Source organism: Spermophilus citellus (genome assembly GCF_964194105.1).
Source record: "Spermophilus citellus genome assembly, chromosome: 3".
NCBI lineage: Eukaryota > Metazoa > Chordata > Mammalia > Rodentia > Sciuridae > Spermophilus > Spermophilus citellus.
The window spans coordinates 104,699,478-104,714,913 of record NC_138184.1 but is presented as its reverse complement, the minus strand read 5'-3'; the positions used below and the strand labels follow the sequence as shown (position 1 = coordinate 104,714,913).

The 15,436-nt window shown below is 42.1% G+C and overlaps 1 protein-coding gene across 10 annotated transcripts in view; it reads right to left on the bottom strand.

The window, feature by feature from the left end:
- Positions 1–8,343: 8,343 nt before the first annotated feature.
- Positions 8,344–15,436, bottom strand: part of ZNF84 (zinc finger protein 84) — a 90,307-nt gene continuing 83,214 nt past the window's right edge. For 5 of the 10 annotated variants that reach the window (XR_014021109.1, XR_014021112.1, XR_014021113.1 and 2 more), the window contains one exon: positions 9,795–11,555. Coding sequence is in view for 3 of the 10 variants with exons in the window: in XM_081286776.1 (XP_081142902.1) it covers positions 10,402–11,555 (1,154 nt within the window). In the remaining 7 variants the exon portion in view is untranslated. Of the gene's footprint in view, positions 9,456–9,793; positions 11,556–15,436 lie in introns of those variants that run through there. The other 5 variants (XR_014021111.1, XM_081286776.1, XM_081286778.1 and 2 more) reach the window with 2 other exon arrangements.

Sequence of the window (15,436 nt, the reverse complement as noted above, 5' to 3'; positions counted from 1 at the left end):
GGCGCGTCACGCCCCTACCGGCACGCACGCACCATCCACACCGACGCACGCACGCGCATCCCTCACGTTCCAACGCGCACGCGCCCCCGCGGGGCGCGCTGGGAAATGCAGTCCCGCCGGGCCTTTCTCTTGACGCCGGGGGCAGGTGAGCGCGCTCGGGCGGAGCAGGATCAGCGCTCTGCCCAGGTCTGGACCCTGGGTCCGCCCTGCCCGCGTGCTATGGGCGTTGTTCCTTTCAGGCTCCACTGTACACAGTTCGCTAATAAAACACCGGGTGTGATGTGTGCATTTCGGCCCTGGGATTGGCCCAGGGGCTCCACCCGAGCTACTCTGCTACTCTCACCCCGCCCCGCGACCCCGCCTCGGCGCGGCCAGCCTCCGACCCGGCTCCTTAGCCGTGGCTGGTGCACCGCCTCTTCGCTACGGAGAGGCCAGCTGGCCACGGCGGAACCGCGCTGGGCCTGTTCAGGCGATTTCCAGATCGCTGCTTTTCAGGGTGCCGACCTTAGGGGTCACGAAACTCGAGTCCTTGTAGTTTGGCCTTCTGGTACAGCACTTTTTCTACCTATTCTGCTTTCCAATAAATATGTGCATAGATTTTTAAAAATCAAATGTTTAGCCCACTCCTCTGAACAGAGCCTCTGCTGCCATGGATTTGTTGACTGCGCTGGATGAGTTGGAAAGAGATGCCATTGCCGAGTATGAGTTGATAGGACCGATCGCTGACTATGATCCCAGGGAGGAGATGAAAAAAATTCGCGAGCTACTGGAGCCATTCGCAAAGAAGTGGAGTATTTTGTTCTTCACAAAGGAGCAGACGATGATGCTGGAGGACCACTTCCTGAAGGACCCCTTTCCATCCCACTTTACCTTGCTGACCCTGGCCTTCCGCCTCGGCCTAAAAGAGAGAGACCTGCGACACACGTGCAGCATTGGTTTTTTTGAGCAGCAGTGGATTAAATTCCCCTCCTCCAGGCGCTCACGCTCCAAGCACTCACGCTCCTCCCCGGGCACATGGGTCACATTTCCTTCCGTGGAAGGTGCCGGCTCCTGCAGCCCAAGAAGCCCCCGGAAGCTCCTGCGTTCAGTGCCAGGCCCCTGAGAACCTCCCGGAGCGTGCCCCGGAGAGTGAGCCGGGAGCAGCCCTTCCCAAGGGGCCCTGCGTCCTGGGAGTACACGGCGAGAAGCCAGAAGCCGCCTTGAAAAGCCTTGCAGGTGACATTCCAGACGTCCTTGAAGAGGAAGACAAATGAGATCCAAGAGATTTCTGAGTGGGTGGGGGTTCTGCACCTTCCCCATCCCACAGGTCCTCACTCTGGCCACTCTCCATCTCTTGTTACCCCCACCTGTCCTTTGAGTCACCAGGAGTGTGTCAGGGTCTCTAGGAGTGGAATGGGTGTTCCTGGGTGCACCTCCTTCCCTTTATGCTTCCCCGCACCCTGCAGGAGGTGAGGCTGTGACCACCTGCTGGCTTGTGTCATAACCACGTTGTCCCTCATGAATAAAGTCCCATAATAAAGGAAAAATAAAAATCAAATGTTTAAAGGCTCTAAATAAAAACAGGAAGTTCCTTTTCTGCATCCATTTTTAGATATTTAAGCAACTCTGACTTTGGACTGTCCTCAGTATTTTTAATTACTTGACTTTTCAGCTGTAGATGGACGCAGTCCCTTTATTTTATTTCTATGTGGTGCTGAGGATGGAACCCCGTGCCCCCTAGCGCATGCTAGGCAAGCGCTCTACCGCTGAGCCCCAGCCCCTCAGCCTTTTATTCATCAATTTGAGACGTTGTTTTAAATTTCTTACTATGCTATTGAGAATTTTGTCTGCCTTTCTTCTTACCACATCCTTAACTCACAATGGATATAAGTATGAATATGTAATGTATTTCTCACAAACTTTGGTTAGGTACATTCAGTGTTTCATTGTAATAACAGTCTTTCCTACTGAGCCAAAGAGGATTCTTTGTACGATTTTTTTTTTTTTTTTTTTTTTTTTTGGTTTGTTTGGTTTTTAACAATCACTTTTAGGGGGCTGAAGTTGTGGATTAGAGCGCTTGCCTAGCACATGGGAGGCACTGGGTTCGATCTTCAGCACCACATAAAAATAAATAAAATAAAAGTATTGTGTCCCCCTACAACTAAAAAAAAGTTTTTGAAAAAATTACTTCTTTGAACGGGGCACAGTGGCCCACGCCTGTAATTCCAGTGGCTTGGGAGGCAGAGACAGGAGGATCTCAAGTTCAAAGATAGCCTCAGCAACACTGAGGCAGTAAGCAACTCAGTGAGACCCTGTCTCTAAACAAAATGCAAAATAATAATAATAATGAGGAGGAGGAGGACTGGGGATGTGGCTCAGTTTTGAGGGCTTTCGAGTTCAATCCCTAGAGCCAAAAAAAAAAAAAAAAAAAAGAACTTTTTTTTTTGGCACTAGGGATTGAACCCAGGAGCACTTTGCCACTGAGCTATATCCCCTCTAAGTTGCTGTGGCTGGCCTCAACTTTGCTCAGCCTCTCAAGTCACTGGTTTTACAGCTGAATGGTCTTAAACCCGCATACACTTCTACTTCCCTCAAGGTCTAATCTGCCCCGCACTCTTAGCGCTTCATTTTTCCTGCTTTTTCCTGCAGCAGCTGACATCAGGGGATTTCCCTTGACGTCCTGCATTTCTCATCTCAACTATGTTAAATCTTCAGTGTCCTGGAAGTGTTTCTACTCATTTTCTTGGTCAATTTTTATCTTATTACTTTCCACAAAATGGTCTAAATAATCTATATATGTTACTTTTTTTTTTTAACAATTTGTATTGTTCCTTTGCAAAGTTGGAGGGACAAAAGCTCAGTGACCATTATTTTTTTAATATTATTTTTTAGTTGTAGACAAACACCATACCTCTAATTTATTTTTTTTTTTTTTAATGTGGTGCTGAGGGTGGAACCCAGTGCCTCAATGTGCTAGGTGAGTGCTCTACCACTGAGCCACAACCCCAGCCAGCCACCACAAGTTACTATGGTCCTAACATTCTGCATAGAAAATTATTTTTTCATTTGAACACTGAAAACCAACAGTGCTAGACAGAAAATGAGCAGTGTTAATGGAGAAGTCTTGCTTCATGCCTATTAATGTTCCTTTGTATATAATTATGTATCACCTCTTTAGAACTGATTTCTGCAGGGATGCAGGTATAGCTCAGTGGTAGAGCACTTGCCTAGCATGTGTGCAGCACTGAAATCGAGTCTCAGCAACTCAACAGCTAAAAAAAAAAAAATAAAAGATTTATGCAACTATTTCATGGTGATAAATATTTTAGTTCCAATAGTCTTAAGAAATTACCAATTTGGATCAATTCTTAGATATTGTTATTTTTAGAACTTTTCTCCATGTCTGTTTAATTCTTTCCATTTTCTCTTCTTTCTGGATCCTTGAATAATCTGGTGTTGGAATTTTGAAACTGATTGTACAATTGTCTTACCTTTTTTTTTTTTTTCCTTTTAACTCATGGCTTTTTCTCATGGATCTGTTTTCTAAAGAGTTCCTTTGTTTGTTTGTTTGTTGTTTATTTGTTTTTTAACCAGAAATTGTATCCAAGAGCCTCAACCACTGAGCTACATCCCCACGCCTTCGTATTTTGAGACATGGTCTCGTCACTAAGTTGATAAGGCTAGCCTCAAACTTGATGTCCTCATGCTTCAGCCTCTCACGTCACTGGAACCACAGACATGCACCCACCATGCTCAACCTTCTTTTACTTTTAACCCTTTTGTTATGATCTTTAATTTCCTAAAATCCATAGATTCCTATTCTTTTTTTTCCCCCATGGGTAAATCATCTCTCTGATGAGTATTAAAATTTTTAAAATACAAATTTATACCATAATGAACACACTTGTATCCATCACCATTTTGGTAAAAAATCTTAGACATCAAATATTATCTGTAGTTATCTATTGTTTGGTAAACTGTTTCATTTTTTCAATTAGTACTATAACTAGGAAACAAAAAAAAAGAACCTACAGAGAATGGAGGGTTCAACCCACAGCACAATTCATTCTTTTTTTTAATTATTTTTTTTATTTTTTAGTTTTCGGTGGACAGAACATGTTTATTTTTATGTGGTGCTGAGGATGGAACCCAGCACCCCATGCATGCCAGGCAAGCGCGCTACCGCTTGAGCCATATCCCCAGCCCAAAGCAGGTTTTATATAGTATAAACTATCATAAGAAAAGAAGGGCAGAAATTAAATGAATATTTGTTTCAATGTCAAGACATATGTAGTGGGCTGGGGGTGTGGCTCAGCAGTAAAGCGCTCGCCTCGCACATGTGAGACCCTGGGTTCAATCCTCAGTAACACATAAAACTAAATAAGTGAAATAAACGTTAAGAAAATGTAGCATTCATGACTCTAGTAAAATTTTCTAGTAGGGTAGCAACTAAATCATCAATTCTGCTCAGCATATGGAAGATTACTCAGGGGGACAAATTATACAACAAAGGTTTAGAACAAATAACTTTAAGGTTATTTGCCTTTGTCTTAAGGTAAGACAGTGATGTTTAACAGGAAAATTACTTGTCTACTCCAAAATATTAACAACAAAATAGCAAACTGTACAGGAAATTTAATTACACAACCTTGCATTTTTGACTCCTCAGGTTTAACTTTTTTTTTTTTTTTTAAATAACACATGCTCCTTTCACCCAGAGCTAAGTAGTAGTCTTCCTGAGAATCTAGTACAAATAATCGGGATGGTAGTTCTAGAGAGACTATAAAATGACTATACTACTTGTCAGTACAAATCCTGGTGACAATTTTAAGATAGCTAAACCTTCCTGAGAGGTGACAGGGAGGGTCTACAAAATATTCTCACCTTGTCCCCCCATGGGGCCGTACTAACCTTCCTTCTTTTACCTGAACCTGCTCTTTGGCTGCAGGGAGGACACTGGTGAAACACATTCTTCTCCTGAGTAGATCAGAGAAACATCCTGATCTTGCTGCCCTACTATGTAAGTTTGTCACTTCTGGATTCACAAAACGGCAGTCATTGATGTGTCCTCTGCCTGAGCTCTCCCTACACAGGACTTTACCTGTGTCTGCATGAGAAATACTGGGGAGGAAAGAATAGTGGCTAGATTTCTGACAGCCTGGTTACAGGAACCAGTGACTTCCAAGGTTACAGTGATGGGGTTCACTCAAGAGGAGTGTATGATGCTGACTCTTAGAGAAGTCTGTACAGAGGGACAATGTTGGAAAACTAAAAATCTCACCACAGTGGAATATCAATTACACAGACCTTCTGTGAACTCCTCCCAGATCAAGAAGACATGAGAGGGGCTGGAGCTGGGGCTGGAGCTCAGTGGAGAGCGCTTGCCTAGCATGTGTGAGGCACTGGGTTCAATTCTCAGCACCACATAAAAATAAACAAATAAAACCAAGGTATGCTGTTCATCTACAACTATAAAAAAAAATTAAAAAGAAGACAGAAGAAGTATTGAAAAGGAGAATTCCCCAGGCCATCTGTCCACACTGGAAGATCAACTTAAAGCCAGAGGGCCAACTCCTATGCAGAATATTTTGGAAGAGAAACCATCCAATGGAGAGCAAACAGGATTCATAATGAACGACTGGTGCTCCACATTAGAAGACGGGGAATGTGTTAAGATTAGAATGTACCACAAGATCCCAGAGGGATGTTTGAGGCAAGTGACATATACCCAAAAGGAACCGATATCTCAGGAGAGATTATGTGACTATCATGAGTTAGAAGAAAACTCTAAACTTAGATCAGAACTCATTTTTTTTACAGAGTGTTTCCACAAGTAAACATTGCCATAAATCTTATTCAGACAGTGAACATTTGGGGACACAATTCAATTGCAAATAATTATGAGAAAGACTCTCTAAGTGAGAAGCACTGTGAAAGTCATTAATATGATCAAGCTCTGTGGATCATAAAAAATCTAAAACAGCAAGAAGAGAATGAATACACATGCCGCAAACCTGGTCTGCACTTCAAACACAGTAACATGCTTTCTACACACAACAGTTTTCACATGATAGGAAACTCTCATGAACACATCAAAAAGAAGAAAACATTTTGTCATCATTTGCCCCTTAAGTAACAAGAACAGATTCATACTGGTGAGAAACAATATGAACGTGATCAATGTGGAAAAGCCTTTAAAAGGAAATCCAAGCAAGGTGCGGTGGTACACATCTGTAAACTCAGCAGGAAGCTGAGGCAGGAGGATCACAAATTCAAAGCTAGCCTAGTAAAAGTAAGGTACTTGGCAACTCAGTGAGACCCTGTCTCTAAATAAAATACAAAAGAGGGTTGGGGGTGTGGCTCAGTGATCGAATGCCCCTGAGTTCAATCCCCGGTACCAAAAAAAAAAAAAAGGAAATCTAATTTTATTTTGCACAAAAAAAAAGTCACATGGGTGAGAAAAAAATATGAATGTAGAGAATGTGGGAAGGTATTCAACAACTCCTCCACCTTAAGGAGACATGTAAGAAGTCACACTGGAGAGAGACCTTATGAGTACAATCAATGTGGAAAAGCTTTCAGTCAAAAACCATCTCTTAAGGCTCATGTGAGAACTCACATGAGTGTGACCTAGAGAGAGACCCTATGAGTGTGACCTGTGTGGAAAATCCTTTGGCGCAGCTCTTACCTCATAGAACACAAGAGAATACATGCCAGGGAGACACTCTATGGGTGCAGTGACTGTGGGAAAGTCTTCAACCCCAGCTCTCACAAGGTTCACAAGAAGACACACACTTGAGGGGACTTTTTTAATGCAGTGACTGGGAAAGCCAGGAGCCTCTCATCCCTCAGGATGCCTAACAGGACTCACCCCAGGGAGAAGGCCTACCAAAGGAAGGAGTGTGGGGAGGTCTTACCAGTTCCTCTTCCCTGAGGAGACACGTAGGAATTCACACTGGGGAGAAACCCTACAAATGTATCCAATGTGGGAAAGCTTTCAGAGCCCTTCACTTACTATACACAAGAGACTTCATGATGAGACAGAAACCCTGTATGTGTTGAGTCTGTTGTCATCTTTTTCATTGTCTAATGGTGCACTTCAAACTCATTATTTGGTCTTTCTTCTCTAAAATTAGCATTTAAGGTTAAATATGGCCCTGAAGATACTCCTTTGACTTTATAACACATTTTGTCCCATGTTAATATATTTGAATATTATCTATTTGTCATGATATTTTTGATCCTTGGCTATTTACAATTCCATATTTTTCACATGTGAAGTGTTTCAGTTGCCTTTTTGAGTTCTGAGTTGCTGCACTGGTTCACAGTATCTGGAACACGTAAAGCTACTTTATTGGTGTTTTCTTGAGAGTTGCCATCAGGACCAATAAGACAAATATTGCTTCTGGCCTAACTGCTCATCCTTCCTAACTAATGTAGCCAAGGGTGACGACATCCTTCTTTCCTGACCAATCAGAAATAGACTAGTATCACTGGACCTGACTACTTTGTTCTTTTTGCAAAACTTTGCCTTTCTGCCTTCTTTCTTCTGCCTTCAAAGGTACCATTTTTGAAGCTGAGAGAGACATCTATCTTGTGCCCAGGAGAATGACAACTGTTGCCTAAAGATAATGTAGAAGAGCTCCTGCTTCCTCAAAACAGCTTTGAATAGCTGTGCTAGTCCTCCTCCCTGCTTATTACCAGGACTCTCTTTTTTGGGCAGTGCTTGGGATGAAACCCAAGGCCTAGGCAAGTGCTCTATCACTGAACTACATCCCCAGACCAGGACATCTTTATATGTGAGAAAAATTAAATATACTGTTTTTTTAAAAACAGTATGTGAGTGCAATCAATACAATGTGAGTGTATGTATTTGCAAAGGAATCCAAAAAGGAAGATGGAAGAGGAGTGTGGGCTGATTTTTGTGCTTAGGCAGGAGATAAAGATAGAACTGAAGTCACTTGGAAGCAAGACATCAGAGAAGAAAGGGAATTCCAAGATTTCAGCACCAGAAATCTAGGAAGTTCTCAGACAGGGGGCAGATTACCAATGTTAAATGCAAAGTGAAGCTCGAGGTTGGATTATTACCACACAAACAGCATTTACTTCACTCACTCTGAATATACTGTTGCTCTATCCCCTTATCTTTCTGCATTCAGAGTACCTTCCTGTCTCAGTGCTAAAGCTTAGTTTATTCTCCTTTTGTAGACTTGTAAAAACTTGACTGAAACACAGTAATACAGGGAGAAGTTTATAGCATCTATGAATTTTCCCAAATAGTACATACCTACTTAACCTGCCCCTAGATGAACAAAGAGCCCAATCAACACCTCTCCCACTTCCCTGGTGCTGCAAGGGTCCCCCACTTCCCTGGTCCTGCAAGGGTCCCCCACTCTTTACTTGGCACCCTCCTTCTTGTGCTGTCCCCATGCTTCTTTAGTTTCACTTACATGTTAAATTCCATAGGTTATTTATTGAAAACCAAATATAATATAATTATCAGTGAGTAAACTTAATATTCATTTATATCACAGTTGACAAGTTTTCTATAAAGGTCCAGACACTATTTTAAACTTTGCAGGCCATATATATCTCTATTGCATATTCTTCATCCTTTGAAAATAAAAATTAAAAAATAAACAGACATTTAAAAATTGTAAAAACCATTCTTAATTCACAGGCCCTGATCTGGACATGGGCCACAATCCCCAACACCTGACTATATTTCACACAAGTCAGGTCCCACTGAGAGGAGAGCAGGTGGTTCCTGGATCTGAATCAGATAATGGAATATATTAGGTAAACCCTTAAGTACATAAAATATCAACTTAAATAAAGTGTTTTCATGTTCTCCCTAATATTGACAGCTCAGGTAACATGATCTTCACCCTGATACAGACTACCAACTACCTTAGAAAACCAAATCCGATACTAGATACCCATCTCTATCCAGGCATTATCAGTGTTTGAGCCAGACTACAGTTTTAAGATCAATATCAGCCTCTCCTAAACGAATCTTATGCAAAGCTTTGGGACGCTTCAAAATATGTATACAAAAATGGCATAATGACAAAAGCTTCCAGAGAATGCAGCCCTTCTGAACATTCATGCAGAAGTCTAGTGGCATGTAAATAAGGCTCTCCAGGACCAGATTATTCTAGGTTTTATCTCCTAAAAAAATGACTCTGAACGTGTGAGGCACTGGATTTGATCTTCAACACCACATAAAAATAAACAAATAAAATAAAGGTATTAAAAAATGACTCTGAAATGAGATATTTATCCATTAACACCTTTTACAGATGTGCAGCTACTATAGTATCAGTGCTCAATAAAGTTACTCCTATTTACTGATTCCTTCTATGAAATTGCTTACCTTGCTGATCAAAGCAAACTTACCCTGAAGGTGTGAGCTGTGCCAGCTGGGCAGCTGATCATGCCAAAAGGCTTATATATGTGCTTATGAGAAAACTGTTCTCTCTGTAAATGGAACAAAAAAGGGAAACTGCCTGGGAAATTTGCTGTGATGCATCTTCCATTTCAGACTGTCTTAGTTAGATTCAAGGATAAACAGGAGTTAGCATAACTTTAAAACCAAATTCTCTCATTGCAAAGTTAAAACCAGAAAACGCCTAATGTTTCTGTGTTTGTATGATGTTCCTATGAAAGCAGAGCACTCTTCTTGTGGATGTCAATATCGTAGTAGTTATACTTTCAGAGTCACATATGCTGTGGAAGATGAGCAGGTACAAGATTAGTTTAGTAAAAGCCAAAAGGTTTATTCATAACTTCCTCTTCTGAATTCACTTTTTAAAAAAAATCCCATCTCCCCCCACCCCAAAATGAGACCCTTCCCCACACTGATTCCACCCAAGATGACTGCTCATTAGAGTAGTTTTTCAACATGATTCCCTCATCTGAGCTTCAGATACTGCCTTCTCTCCTTCAAGAGTATTTAAAATTTTAATAAATAGTGCATGGAAAATATAGGAATTCCCAAGCACTGTGCTTCTATGCATCACTTCATTTATGTACTTTCTGATGTCCAAAGTACCCTTTTCTAAAGCTCTTTCTTACCATGCATCTGTCCTGGCTGAACTAACAGATGAAGAATAAGGACTGATATCTCAAATAAAAGTTTCCTCATATCTTAATAGGAAGGAATTTACAAAAGTAGAGTGAGAGACTCCTACCAAATGAAGAGTATTCTCAGTGCTATAAGAACAATTTCCTCAATAGTGATTTCGTCTTCTGATAGAGAATGAGCAGCTAGAATGGCTTTCCCACAGATTTTGGGACTCTTCTTCAGGATTTTGAATAAGGTGTGGATCACATCTTTACATTTACACAAGGCTTCTTTCTGAGAGTTGTCTGAAGGGAAAGTGAGGCATTACCTTTTGCTGTTTACTGATGAATTTGTTCTTAGGTTTTCTTTATAGTGTGTTCAGCAAGAAAAGAGTGGTAATTAAATGACTTTTCATAAACATAGGGGTTGTCCAGTGAGTGTGTTCTCTGGTGCTTAGCAAGGTTTGAACTCCAGCTGAAGGATTTGTTGCACACTTTGCAAACATAAGGCTTCTCTCCAGTGTGAGTCACCTGGTGCAGAATGAGGGAGAAGCTCCTGCTGAAGGCTTTGTTGCACTCAGCACAGGTGTAGGGCTTCTCTCCAGTGTGGGTCTTCGTGTGCTGCGTGAGAGACGCATGCCAAGTGAAGACTTTTCCACATTCATCACATTCGTAGAGCTTTTCTCCAGCGTGGACTCTCTGGTGTTTTGTGAGGAACGAGTGGCAACGGAACGCCTTCTGACACTCAGGGCACTCGTAGGGGGTCTTGGTCGTGTGGATGCTGTGATGTCGAGTGAGGTGTGAGGAGCGCCGGAACGCCTTCCCACACTCAGTGCACTCGTATGGCTTCTCTGCAGTGTGTGTCACCTGATGGCGAATAAGTTCAGAGCCACTGCTGAAGGCCCTCCCACATTTCCTACAAACATACTGCTTCTTCCCTATGTGAATCCTCTGATGTCGGGTGAGATTGGAAGCACGGCTGAAGGCCTTTCCACACTCAGTACATTCGTAGGGTTTCTCCCCAGTATGTGTTCTCTGGTGCTCAACAAGGAAGGAAAGGTAACTAAAGGTTTTATTGCAGTCCTTACACTCGTGGGGTTTCTTCCCTGTATGTATCATCTGATGTTTCACCAGGTTTGAAATCTGGCTAAAGGTTTTGCCACATTCCTTACACACATACGGTTTCTCTCCAGTGTGAGTTCTCTGATGTAACACGAGGGAAAACCGCCGACTGAATGTCTTCCCACACTCGCGGCATCCATAGGGCCTTTCTACCGCACAGATACTCATGTGTCGAGGTAGAGCTTCTTGGTGATGGTCTGCCACTTTCCCAGTACATCCCTGATTTCCTTGAAGTGTGTCAGGACCACCCTTGCATTTCCAGGTTCCTTTAATGCTGGAATACATGGTTCCTTGGCTTAGTATTCTTCCCATCATCAAATACTGGGATGAGTCATCGTGAATGACATCTTCTGGAGAAACTTCTTGGATCTCAACACTTGACTCTGACACTGAAAGATACAAAAAAAAAAAAAAAAGCAAATAAGGCAATTTTTTTTTCTGTATTAAGTAAATTTAAAAGCCATTCCTTTTATTTACTTACTTACTTATTTTGAGACAGGGTCTCACTAGGTTACCCAAGCTGGGCTTGACTCATGATCCTGCCTCAGCCACCCAAGTGGCTGAGATAGCAGGCCAGACTTGCCTTTTTCTCACCACCATTGCCCCACCTTTTTTTTTTTTTTTAATATTTTTTAGTTGTAGATGGACACAATACCTTTATTTCATTTGTTTTTATTTTATGTGGTGCTGGGGATCAAATTCAGAGCCTCACACATGCTAGGCAAGTATTCTACCACTGAGCTACAGCCCCAGCCCCTTCTATTTTTTATTTTGAGACAGGGTCTCACTAAGTTGCCAAGGCTGGCCTCAAACCTGCAATCCTGCCCTAACTTTCTGAGTTGCTGGGATCACATATGTGTCACCACACCCAACTCTGCCATTCCTCCCTTTTTGATGAGAGAATTGGGGGGAAATTAAAAATAAAATTTAGCAATTCCACGGCTTTCATAGCTGCTATATTTAGCTGTGAAGTCTGAGCAGTGTGCCCAGTAATCAGAAGAGACAAGGTTAAGAGAGATATGGACACACAGGGGGAAAGACCGCATGTAAGTAACAAAGGAGAGGGGGACAAAGACACAATCATCCAGGAGACAGATGGTCATGAAGGACAGGAGTTCATGTTCAGGTCTCTGTTCAAACTGCAGTGGTTGCCAGAATGATCTGAAAGTAGCAAGGCCATGATGCTGCTAATGAACACTGCAGGTGTTCTTCAGGTCCCACAAGACATCCAACTGTGGGCTGAGTGCCATTTGGAACATCATACAATACCTGGGCCAAGTGGGAGGAAAGAAAAGGTTTCTCCAAGAACTGCGCACCGACTCAGCCTTCTGTGCGGACAGGAGGCTCACCATTGGCGCAGCTGTCTTCCCATCCAATACCTTTCACAGTCAGGCATGGCTTTGATTTCCTCAAGCCTGAATTTTAGGAAGTGACTTCATTTTTCATTTGGATCAAAATTTTATTATATAAAACTGTGATTTATGTTCTTTGTGATCCTAGGGATGGAACCCAGGATGCTTTACCACTGAGTAGTACCCTAGTTCTTTTTATCTTTTTTTTTAATATTTATTTTTTGTAGTTGTAGTTGGACACAATAACTTTATTATTTATTTATTTATTATTTTTATGTAGTGCTGAGGATCGAACCCAGGGCCTTGCACGTGCAAGGCAAGCGTTCTACTGCTGAGCCATAACCCCAGCCCCATTTTTATCTTTTGAGACATGTTCTAGTCAGCTATTTTGCTGCTGTGACTCAAAGATCTGACTAGAATAGTTGTAGAAGAGGAAAAGTTTATTTAAGGGCTCACAGTTTCAGAGGTTTTAGTCTAAAGAAGGCAAGCTTCATTCCTTGGAGCTCAAGGTGAGGCAGAACATCATGGCAGAAGAGTGTGGCAGATGGAAACAGCTCACATGGTGATCAGGAAGCAGAGCGAGACTCCACTCTCCAGAAACAAAATATACACCCCACAGCCACGACCCCAACGAACCACTTCCTCCAGCCATAACCTACCTGCCTCCAGTTACCACTCAGTTAATCCCATCAGGGATCAATTTACTGATTAGGGTAAGACTCTCAACCCCAATCATTTCTCCTCTGATCCTTCTTGCATTGTGTCACACATGAGATTTTGCAGGACACCTCATATCCAAACCATAACAATACAGGATTTTCATTACATTGCCCACGCTGCCCTTGAACTCACAATTCTCCTGTCTCAGCCTCTAAGCTTCTGGAACTACAGATATGCACCACCAAGTTCAGTTGAAGTGGTTTTTAAAAATATATATTCAAATCCTCACTAGGCAGGTGGTGCATGCCTGTAATCCCAGTGACTCGGGAGGCTGAGGCAGGAAGATCACAAGTTCAAGACCAGCTTTAGCGGGCTGGGGATGTGGCTCAAGCGGTAGCGCGCTCACCTGGCATGCGTGCGGCCCGGGTTCGATCCTCAGCACCACATACCAACAAAGATGTTGTATCCGCCGAGAACTAAAAAATAAATATTAAAAATTCTCTCTCTCTCTCTCTCTCTCTCTCTCCCTCCTCTAAAAAAAAAAAAAAAAAAAAAGACCAGCTTTAGCAACTTAGTGAAACCCTGTCTCAACATAAAAAACAAAAAGGACTGAGGATGTGGTTCAGTGGTTAAGCACCCCTAGGTTGAGTCCCCAGTACCAAAATAAATATAAGTGTGTGTGTGTGTGTGTGTGTGTGTGTGTGTGTGTGTGTTTTCAAATTTTTATTCTTAGGAAATACAGAAGTATGTAAGGGTAAAATACCATGATATGTATAATTTATTCTCAAATGTTTCAGGAAAAAATGTAAACCAAATGATAAGGCAAATGTGGCAACATGTGAGCCGTGTAGGTAAAGGGCATGTGGGTATTCTTTGTGTTATTCTTACAACTTTTCTGTAAGTTTAACATTATTTCTCAATAACACATTTAAAAATTCACTATTCTCCTGGGCTGAGAATCTAGCTCAGGGGTAGACTACTTGCCTATCATGCATGAGACCCTGGGCTCTACCCAAACACCACAAAAAATAAAACCAATTCATTTTTCTTTCTAACATAGTTTGACACATTTTGAGGGGGAAGGAATGCTATTCCATGTTATCACTGTTAACTTTTAGGGAAAAGTAAATAGACCTTATGCCTTTTGCGGGGGAGGTTACCTGGTATTGAATTCAGGTGCGCTCAACCACGGAGCCATATTCTCAGCCTACTTTGTATTTTATTTAGAAACTGGGTCTCACTGAGTTGCTTAGTGCCTCACCATTGCTGAGGCTGATTTGAACTCGAGATCATCCTGCCTCAGCCTCCTGAGCCGCTAGGATTACAGGCATGTGCCTCTGCACCCAGCAACCTTGTATCTTTAATGTCTGTTTTAGTAATGAATCAACATCTGTACCTATGCGGTACGCACACAGAAATACAGGATGATTACAAGAGGGGAGACAGCAAAATAGCTTCTGGAATAATGATCTCAATAAAGAGAAAATTAAATTCCTTTCCTGCCACTTTCATAAGCCAATTACACGTCTACTGAGTATCTGTGTAAGAGCCGTGGGGTTACTGACAAATTCTCTTCAGAAGCTGAGAATATCAGTAAAGAGAACACAGAAGAAAACATTAGCTAATGATATAAAATCAAAAGAATACGGTCATTATATTTAGAGTAAAAATCATAAAAAAAAGATGAAGTATGAAAATCTATGCCACAGAAAAGAAAGGCTTCATCAAGGAGACTAGTTAGAGCTGAAATCCCTGAATAAATCTGTACATTTAACGATACTGGAAAAAGCTGTGTTAATTACATGGATCTAGGATCATATTTGCCTATGAGTCCCCAAAACAATGAGTAAAAAAACACAACCAAGAAAACCAGGTTTAAGATATTAACATACAAACCACATGTGGTAGCACACAACTGTAGTCCCAGCTACTCAGGAGGCCCTAGCAGGAGGATCTCCAATCCCAGGCCAGCCTGGGCAACTAAGCAAAATCCTGCCTTGCTGGAAACCAGGCATAAATTATGGGTCTATTGAGCCAACACAAGGCAGGGAGGCCACTTTTCTGGGGACTCCTGGTTCAAGAAAGCCCAGGTCATGCTGATGCTCTGCCTCAGCTCCAAGCCCTAGGTTCAAATGCAGCTGCCAGAGATGGTATAATCAGCCACCAAACAACTTGTCTTCCCATCCCTACCCTGTCTTCCTCGAGAAGCCTGCCACATGGAAACTTCTGATGTACTTCCCCTTAAATAAAGGATCTTA